Source organism: Lipotes vexillifer, unplaced genomic scaffold (genome assembly GCF_000442215.2).
Source record: "Lipotes vexillifer unplaced genomic scaffold, Lipotes_vexillifer_v1.1 scaffold439, whole genome shotgun sequence".
In the NCBI taxonomy this organism is placed as follows: Eukaryota; Metazoa; Chordata; class Mammalia; order Artiodactyla; family Lipotidae; genus Lipotes; species Lipotes vexillifer.
The window spans coordinates 2,048,720-2,058,641 of NW_006798732.1; the positions used below are offsets into that span (position 1 = coordinate 2,048,720).

A 9,922-nucleotide genomic window follows, 5' to 3' on the forward strand; every position below is an offset into this window, starting at 1 on the left:
TATTTACCGACAGTCTAAATTCAGATGCCTGTTGACAAGAAGCCTTGATCTGTCCTTCATCTCACTCTCTCCTTGGATTGTGGAAACCTACAGAGGTGACTGATGGTAGCTCCTCCCCACGTGGAGTTCAGTTTAATCCCTAAATCCAGGTGAGAAATACCCCATTCGCCAAGGCGACAGTGAGTTAAAGTCTACGGTATCAAAATTACATCCACTGCATTTAGTAAAAATGGTTTCCTCCTGAACGTCTAATGCTTGAAAAGGCAGAAACGGCTTGAAGTGTGGTGTTTCTCCACTGTCCTCATTAGTCCCCAGGGAAATGCCAAGGAGAAGAGACCAGTTTTCTGTATTCCTCTTGGTTTTGACTGCTAACACAATTTTTGTCCCATTAGGTTTGTAACGCGAGATCTTTCCGAGTAAACCCACACGACAGCCTCTGACTTGGTTAATTCATCACAACTAACGTAGTCTTCAAGTGTCTAAAAACAAATCACTGACAAATTCCAACATCTACTTACACGCCCCCCTGAAATTTGTTAAATGTAAAATCATTCCAGGATTACAAAGACCATTTGGCTGGCATGGCCTGTGTGTATACATACGGTGTGTGATAAATAGTTATCAACTCGTCTTCCCAGGGTTCTGCTCTGGCTTAGTCCAATAGCAATCTAATCTGCAAGATACAGGCAACTAAATACAATTTGAAATAGCCCCCAGAGGCCATCTGGCCGCTGGCTGCTAGGTAGACTGAATCTCCCTGAAGTCTTAAGGAATCTCCTTAAATGCCTTGAGACGTTACCTAACTGCTCATTCAAAGTATCTCCAAGACTGCTCATCAATACCTATCTGGTTATCCCCATTCATATTCACATAAAGGGCAACGTTTGCAGCTGTAAGGTTGGTAGCCCTCCCCAAGTAACAAAAACTTCTAAAGGTTACAAAGCAGAACCACTGGAAAATTGCTGCCTTGCTGCAAGTAAACCCTACTATCTGGTTAAACTCAGCTCTGTCCCCCTTCCCAATTCTATCTCCAAATTTCTGGAATGGCAGACAAGTGAATGATACCACCGCACTGCAGAACCGTGCAGTGTTAGCAAATTAACAATTACAGGCTCTAAGGTTGTGGTTAGTCTAAAACTGTACCTCAAATAAAGAGTTGTCAAAACTCGAAAGAGCATTTAATTTCATTATTGCATTGGATCTCAGATTCTCAGATCGAGGGTCTGTTTTTTTTGTCAGCAGTGAGGGCAACATCCACAGAATGAACTGGGTGGAAGGAAGGGAGTGAGTTGGTGTTGCAGCAGTTCTTTTTCTCATGATGACTGTGACCCACAGAGTAATAACTAAATTAACTTCACCCAGGGAAATTAAGTAGATTGTTTACTAAGTAGGGCGCCCCCAAAAAACATTCACAAAGTCCTCCAAACCAGTGGAACCGCTGTATTTTGTCGGGAACACCTACGGGGCAAATTGTAATTGATAGTAGCACTTGCTCAGAATGCATCAGACACAAACTGTTCAAGCAATTCTGACGCACTCTGTCACCTAACTTGGCTTTTGTGGTTTTCTCAATGGATTAAGCGCCTGGAGAAGCTGAAACTCTGAGAGAACTTCCTTCCGTCAAACATCCAACGGGATAGGTGCACACAATGAAAACGTTCCTATCAGTGCCGTCCAGATTATCGCAAAAGGAAACAATTACAAACCAACATGATCTGTAGCTAGGAGAGGCTAAAAGCAGTCAATTGTAAGTGAATATTTAAAAAGTTAAATCCAGTCTGCAGGCAACTGAAGAAAGGCTTGCAAACCTCAAATATGCAAAGATCTGAAATACTAAAGAGCAAAATAAAAATATCCACTGTATAAATAACAGGTATCAGTTCTCCAATTTTGAGGACTTGGTGGGGGGGCGGAGGGACTTGAGTTCATCCAAGACTCGTGTATTAGCAGGAATACCGCCTCCTACACCTCCTCGCAAGAATCACATAAAGTGTAATTACAGCCCCCGTTGTGTGGGTAACTGAACTGAGTATCTAAAGAGCCTAAGTAATGTGCCCAAGTTCACACGTCTAGCGGGAACAGAGAAGCATAGGAACCCAGGCTGTGAGACCCGCAAGTGCTCTGGACTGCTACCTTGGATGAGTTCAACCCCATCATACCACGTAGCTTTTGTATGTTTAAAGTTATTTGGGCTAAGAGACACAGAAGAACAATTAGAGGCTCTAAGGAAAAAAAGCTGTCCTGGCCCCAAAAAGGCTAGTTCCAGACTCATGATACTAGATGCCACTGCTTTCAAGCTTTTAGTCTATAATCAAGCCATATTGAAACCAGATTTACAAGCTCTTCAGAGGAGAGCTTTGTGATTTTCTAAAGCAGACATGTTTGGTATTTTAGGAGGGAGGTCAAACCCCCTATGGTGCAGTGTTTTTAATAAAATCAGTTCAGCAGAAATTAGAGACACACCAGTCAATTTCTAGGAAGCCTCTGAGCCATTCAAAATAAGGGAGGAAAAATCACATAAAAGATGTGACCATGGACAGATCAATTTTTTCAAAAGGGGCAGAAATGTTTAAGGGGTGTACGTACAGAAACATCATGGCAAATTTGGTCCCATTTGTCTCTGGTTTGGGCACATTTCCACTTAGAAAGGGAAAAATACTTTTGGGGGGAGTTCTATGTCAATATTAAACAAGGACCGTTCCTGGTAAGCCCAGCCATGTCCTGACACCTCAGAGTAATGGCAAACATCTCTATGAGGGAAAGACAAATCCATCACCATCCTTACATCACCGAATCAGCTAGGTCATTATTTCATGAAGGGTCCTCTATCTCCGCTCTTGGCAACCTCTACCCTCTCGTAGGGAACCGAAAGTAGACACTATATTTAGTTCTTAGAAAAATCAAAGTGGAGAAACCTGCAATATTTTCGTCAAAAGTCCAAGTTATGTGCAGATCCGACTTTAAAACTGGTGGCAAGAACGTGTCCAAATACTAAATAAGGAGATAGCAAAGGGAGAGGGTTTGTTATTACGGAAGGAGACAGGTCCTGCCTATTACGTGGCTACAACTTGAGGACGCCCTGAGCACAGAGCCACCGTCCCACCAACAGGGAGGTGTAAACAGCCTCCTTTAGGCAAGAAAGAACAGGAAGCAGCTCAGCCCAAACAGAACCACGTGGAGACACTTTGTATTCACCTGCCACTAAACTTCCCTGATCTTAGCACCAGCCCAGATGCAGGCCTTCCTGGAGGATGGAATTCACTGATTTCAAAGTGTTTCCAAGAGCATAAATTTCAGTCCTTCACTGTTCTATTCATTTCCTAATGAATTCCTGAGTTCCTAGTTAACTGGTATTTGGAAGAAATGGGGTGAATAAAGAAGAATAGCAGGCCAAGCAAGGGAGGGACGCGGGAGGGGCAAGAAGCCCTTCAACCTTCAGGCTACAAAATTACTGTAATTTGATCTAAAGCTTGGAAGAGGCGGTGAGGGTGGAAATTTCACCAACTGGCCATTTTGATCCATTCTCTTCTCTCAGGTTTGGAGAGTTGGCTCCCTCAAAAATTGACACACATAAAACGTAATACCTTTTATAAATTGTAAGTCATGCGAGCAAGAATTGTCAATCTCAAAAAGCACAATACGAATGCCATTTATTAAAACGCATATTTATTCCATAGCCTAATTTGTTTGGGGCTGTGGTCCACTAGTTCCTAAATAACCTAGGTATTCATTTTTAGACTAGTCATTTCAACTCAGGTTCTTTCATCAACTGGGTGACTGCACCTGTCTTCTTAAGGGACCCAAATTATACTGATCATAAAATATCCCAGAAAAAAATGCAAAACATCCTTTAACATTTGTAAAAGAAAACCCCACATGTACTCAAATATGCAGGCTATAGGTTAATTTTTAAGCAAAAGTTTCAAATATACAAAAGTATTGAGAAAAGAACCTACAAATTACTCTCACATTTAAGATAGCAAAGACCCATCTGGGGGGAAAAGTAAACAAATGTGGCATGGGTTTAAATTCAGGCTGGGCTATATTGCCGAAGTCCTCCAGGAGTGGAAACACTGTTACATAGTGTGTTAGTGGCTAAAACCAAGTCTATTTGATTATATAAATAAAAGAATCATTTGGGGAGGAAATTGTTATTTAAATCTCGATATATAACATTCACTCTTGAAAATCCTTCTGAAGATTGAGAAGTAAAAAAAATAATAATAACACTGTGTGGAAGGAAGGCTTAAAAACTAGGAACATGGTACAATCATGTTTGGCTAATTTGGGGTCCAAAATATTAAATTAGGCTTGAGACAGAATAAACTGATGAATTAAGAAGTAAAAGTAGACAGTGACTAACTTTACCAAAAAAAAGTTTCATTTAGTTAAGCTTTTTTTCCTTTTTTGATTGGAGGTAGACACATTTAAAAACATATTCCAGAGCACCTAGATCAAGTTGATAAATACCACTCTTTGCTAAGGCAACTTCAGAAATTGATCAGTGATATCTGACCTGGTATAAGTAAGTTTCTGATTTCTATTAGATGAAAGTTAAAAACCAGCATTATCCTAACAAAAAATTGTGGGTAAGACACTGAATGATGGGCAGTACACATTTAGAAATTCTCCACACTGTAAGAAAATGACACACGTGCCATGTAAGAAAAAACGAGATCTTGGTCTTGTTTAAAAAAAAAATAAAAATGAAAAAGTTAAGCCGAAATCTATAGTTGAGATCCTATACTCCGGGCAATGATAGGTCTTCATTTGTATCATTAATATGTAGTTCCTTACCTTTCCTGCTTAGTTTTTAATTTATGACAAGACACCGCAAAATTTCAGACTATATATATATATATATATATATATATATATATATATATATATTTTTTTTTTTTTTAATCTCTATGATAAATCAAGATGTAGGAGCTTACACAGAGCACACTTTCTTTTATTTAGGTACTCGATTCCAGCTCCCTCTGGATGCAAATAACCCTGGTAACAGTGTAGAGAGTCTTCTGTTTGCTTTTTATACTTTTAAAGCAAATAATACATTTTGACTGTATTTAAGTCTGTGCAAATAATCCTTCAGAAGAAATATCCAAGATTCTGTTTGCGGAGGTCATTCTACCTCTCGAAGGTCATGACGCGAGTTTGTTTTTCTTCAGATAAAGTGCTCCTGGCCAGCAGAACTCAAAGGGTCCCAGAAGTCCAGTTCCGTGAGACCCCGTCATACGAACTCCAGCTTCCCGTGCCCACTGTACATGCCCCAGTGCACAAGCGACAGGATCCGGTCGTGGCTGAGATCAGCCTGTCTCGTCTTGTCGCAGGTCAGACAGCAGTTCTCATGGCCGGTCACGGGCACCATGCACTCCAAGTCTAGCTTTGCCACCTGCCCCTTTTTGGAGTGGTGCCCATGAAAGCTGTAGTGCAAACGGGACAGCATCTGCTGCCGCTGGTCCTGCAGCCTCTTGCTCTCACTCCGCAGCATCCTCAAGGCCAACATAATCAGCAGCACTAAGATCAGCCCCCCCGCGATGGGAACGGCGATCACCGCCGCCCGGAACCACAGCTCTTTGGAGGACGTCAGCTCCTGCACTTTGGTGATGAGGTTTCTGCTCCCATCATGCTGATACCTGTTCCCTTGTCCTAAAGGAACACAAGCAAAATGATCAAGCCCTCCTGGAGACATTCGCGGGCACCCCTCCGTTTTCAACGTGGCACCCCATTAAAGAGAAGCTTACAAGTCAATCAATATTTAGAACAGAAATGTTGCCAGTGTGGCAGAGAAGCTTCCAAAAACATTTGTTTACGAACTGTCATTACTGATTAGTAATGGTCTCTTAGTGGCTTCAAAATGTTGGAAAAACAGGCAAAACCTATTATGCAGACAGACATCTAACGCTCACGCAGACACGAAAGCTACCCAGTAGAGATGCCCCTTTGCACCCAGCCATGCTTCTCCCTGTGCTATCCCTAATTACATTAACAACAAAATCAGTAGCAGGCAGGCCAAGTCATGGCTGTCACAAGCCTAGAGACCAGGCAAGGGTTCGGTCAGAGGGCTTCTCCCTACCTGAGGCCTCCCCCTTGGGAGGGGCGAGGACGTCCTGCAGCCCCCTGTAATTGCACATGTCCTCGTGGCAGCACTCCAGCGTGGGCACAGTGCTGCCAGAGTGGTTGTGGGCCTGTCTGGCTTGGCAGACATCTGCTGTGCTTGCAAGAGAGTCCAGGCAGCCATGCGTGAGAGGGGAATTTGTGTTCTGAGGATCAAGAAGTTTGGAGAAGCAGGCGCTCAGCTCAGATTTACACATATAACCAGTAGCCACGCAGTGGGCGGCATCGCAGTAGCATCTGATTTCACCTGAAAACAAGGGGAAACTGCATCAAACTGCTTCAGAGACCCGATAAGGCATCCACTTAAGCAACTGCTAAATCCCCATCTCAAAGACACTCACTCTAGAGAATATTCAGCTGAAGGCTTTGAAGGGCAGTCCACGTGGACGGGGAAAGCCCTTTGTGCAAGCCGGTGCTTGAATCCCAAGCCAGGGAAATATCATCTTAGAAACGTATTAATCCATGTAGCAGAGAAAAGTTCAATTTAGGATAAGTTAGCGAATAATGAAAAATAACACTTTTGTTTCTGAAGCAAAATAATCATCCCCATAATTTCTCCTACCGTAAGGTAAATTACATTATTTACTCATTTAATCCTACGTGACCGTACAACATGAAATGCTACGCTTTTAGATTCTGTCAGTGTGAGTATTTGATTGCAGCTGCTGAATTGGTTACTACCTCAAAGGGCTGCACTGAGATGTAAGAGCTTTAGCTAACATCTCATAAAGCTACTAACCAGAAACACAGCAATCTACAAGTTGCTCCCGTCAGGGGGTCTGAAAACTATGAAACTGGGTAGCTATTTGCAACCTCTCTAGAAAAGGCAAACTTTGCCTATAAAGATCTATGCATGCAGGGGAGCTTTTAGTCAGTATATTGTAAAACAGGAACTAGGCAGTTTACAATTAGTGGTTTGCTTGCCAAAGTCAATTTCTTTCAGCCCAAATGGAAAGTCATAAAACTGGGAGCAGGGAGGAGGGGGTAAAACGGCAAGGCTCACTCCCCCCACCACCACCCCAGACTCCCCAGTTTTATGTGTAATTCAACATGGGATCTAAAAGGGGAAACACTGAAACTGAAAAGCCTCTGCTGGTTGAATGAAAAATCCTTAAGGAAACCTCAAATTTTTCTATGGGAAGTGATTAAAAGTTTCCTTTATAAAACTTAGTTTGTGAGTTGCAAGTCACAGCGCAAGATCTGAGGCTTCCACGTCAATTTCTCGTTGAAATTATCTGGCTCTGGGAGCGCTCGCTCACACGCTATCTGACCCGGTGGACCGCGGCCACTGTCACCTGCCACGGCTGAAGCTGCTGTGAACTGAACTCGGGTACACACCTCTCCCAAGCTTCCTCCTCTGAAGTTCAGCCTGGTTACAGAAACCGCCGCCCTGAAATTGAACACCAACACCAACACCAAAACGGGGCACTACCGCTTTACAAACCTCTTCCCAGCCTCGCCTTTCTTCCTCCCTCCCTCCTCCCGTGAGTGCCTGAGTAACAGGTCTCATTTAACTATCTGTCCAAATTCCAGGCCGCCGGACCGAACGCTCAGCTTTCACCAGCATCTGCTAATGCTTCAGGTCTAAAAACCCAGCCAACTAAACACAGATCTTTGGCACTGAGTGCCACCACGCAAAGCCGGAGGTCTTACTCCTGTCCTGTCTTGCTGCTGTCCTGGGCTGGGCCCAGGTCCCTTCTCCAGTAAGTAGGACCTTCCAGTCAGAAGCCTGCTTCGCAGAAGCTCTTTACTCCTCTTTCCAAGCTTCTTGCTCTTTTGCATAAAGCTCACTGGTCTTAAGTGGTGATGACTGCAGATCCCTAAGTCTGACAATTTCCACAGACAGATTGAAAGTAGACATAAAACAGATTTAAAGTCAGTTTTGACCTCTTGCAGAAAAAAGCTGAATACAAGTAGAATGCTGCTTCAATGTTTACGAGAGCCTATTTGAAAGACTATATTTTCAGTGACCTAAAACAGTCTAATAAAATTTTGACAGGTAACTAGGAAAGCTCTAACAACTCTTTTTTTTTAATTGGAGCCACATTTGAGCAAGTTGAATGGACTTTTGTGTTACTGTATTAAAACTCTATTTCTGCCGTTTCATAAAGTTTCTTCCTGGGGCACGTGGAAGGCCAGGAGGGGACTGGTATTTTGAAACAGGGAACAATGCTCTTCTGTCTGCCCCCCTTTCTAGTTACTGTATGTGGTGATTAAACAAAAATGTCTGCTTCAGTCCTGACGGCTACAGGAGAGACTGCGGGCTTCTTCCAAAGCTTTTGAAGTCCGCAGCAGCCAGAAACCTCTGATCCGCTAATTATATCATTATCAGGCACATAGTTTCGGTATCTGTGACTTATGTCAGCAGCAGCCCGGCCCCGTTCGGCCGGCCTTTGATAGGGCCAGGAGGCTCCCCTCTGCACCCCACGAGGGCTGTTATTTAGGGTTGATTACAGCCTTCCTTGCAAAGTAAATAAATACTGTAGCACATCATCCTCGCTGGCCTGGCTTATCCTTCAACCTCATGCCTGCTACATGGCAATTAGAGGAAAGGGGCCGTGGGATGCGGGGTGGAAAAAGCTAAAAATGCTTCCTATTTTCTAAAAAAGTATCTGTTCGCAGAGCAAACAGCAGGGAGAGTTCCTGGCGAAGGAGGCTGGGGGACCTTGAAACCCAGAGGCAGTTGTTTGGGTTATTTCGACCTAAACGGCGAAAGCCTGCAGGGAAAAAAAGAGACTGACCGCTGCTTTTTTTTTTTTTTTTTTTTTTTTTATGGGATGTTTTAAGGTAGCGTTTATAAAATATGAGGTGAGTGGGAAACACGACCGCTGACAGAGCCCCCACCTCCCAACCCCTGAGAAGCAACACAGCCCACTCCTGCACACACGCACACCCCTCGGACGGCACACACGCTCGCGGGCTCACAAGCACCCTCGCTCGAAGACACACACACACACACACACGGACAGGGACACTGCAATACAGACACGCACTCGCAGCAGAGACACACTCAAATACACAGCCGCGCAGACCACCGAGACACACACTCACGACGGAGACGCGCACACGCGGGTACTGGGAGACGGGGGCGGGGTCCGCTGTCCCTCCCGGCCACCTCCGCCCCACACTCGGGCCCCGCTCCTCGGCTGCAGCGCTCGGAAGTTCACGACGGGCCGACCTGCACAAACACTGACAACCACTCGCCCGCAGACTGTCACTCCACCTCCGCGCGTCGGGCCCGGGACACACGGGGGCGGCCGCGAAGCCACCGCCGCGACTTCTAAGGACGGGCAACTTGTCGCGACCTGCGGGCCCCGCGAGGGAGGCCACCTCTCCCGCCGCTAACAAAGCCCTGGCGGCGGGCGCCCCGGGACCCCGCGGCCCTCCCCGGGGAGCGCGCGCCCAGCCGGCTGGCCGGCGGGCACCCACCTTTGGTGAGCAGCACGGCCATGGCGCAGAGTTCGAGCTGCAGCCAGATGAAGATGTAGCTGGAGTGGCGATCCATGGACGCCCCCCACGGCCGCGGCGCCCCCGCCGGCTCCCGGAGCCGCGGCGCAGCTGCAGCCTACGGCTCCCGGCGCGCGCAGGGCATGGGTGCTGCCCGGGGCGCGGGGCCGGGCCGCGGCCGGAGCATGGAGCGCGGCTGGAGGGCGCGCGGGGCAGGCTCCGACTCCGCAGGGCGCGCTCCTCCGCTCCGCCCGCTCGGCACGGCGGTCGGGGTGGGCGCCCGGCTCCGTCCCCCGCGTTCGGCCGGCCACTCGGCGAAGGCGCGAGCGCCGGAGCACGCAGACACCGCCCGCCG

At 46.2% G+C, this 9,922-nt stretch overlaps 1 protein-coding gene across 1 annotated transcript; it reads right to left on the minus strand.

Annotated features, from left to right (window-relative positions):
* Positions 1 to 5,166: 5,166 nt before the first annotated feature.
* BAMBI (BMP and activin membrane bound inhibitor) lies at positions 5,167 to 9,880 on the minus strand. Its single transcript, XM_007470907.1, has 3 exons — positions 9,550 to 9,880; positions 6,080 to 6,367; positions 5,167 to 5,652 (listed from the first exon to the last, which is right to left on the minus strand). Exons 1-3 carry the CDS (start codon positions 9,623 to 9,625, stop codon positions 5,234 to 5,236), a joined length of 783 nt encoding a protein of 260 aa, XP_007470969.1. The 5' UTR covers positions 9,626 to 9,880; the 3' UTR covers positions 5,167 to 5,233.
* Positions 9,881 to 9,922: the final 42 nt, after the last annotated feature.

Bases quoted from the DNA above. Each gene is read 5' to 3' on its own strand.
- BAMBI (XM_007470907.1), bottom strand. From the start codon at position 9,625: ATGGATCGCCACTCCAGCTACATCTTCATCTGGCTGCAGCTCGAACTC. The intron at 6,368-9,549 runs GTGGGTGCCCGC...CCTTGTTTTCAG, and splicing joins GGCCGTGCTGCTCACCAAAG to GTGAAATCAGATGCTACTGC. The intron at 5,653-6,079 runs GTAGGGAGAAGC...GTGTTCCTTTAG, and splicing joins TCCCAAGGGGGAGGCCTCAG to GACAAGGGAACAGGTATCAG.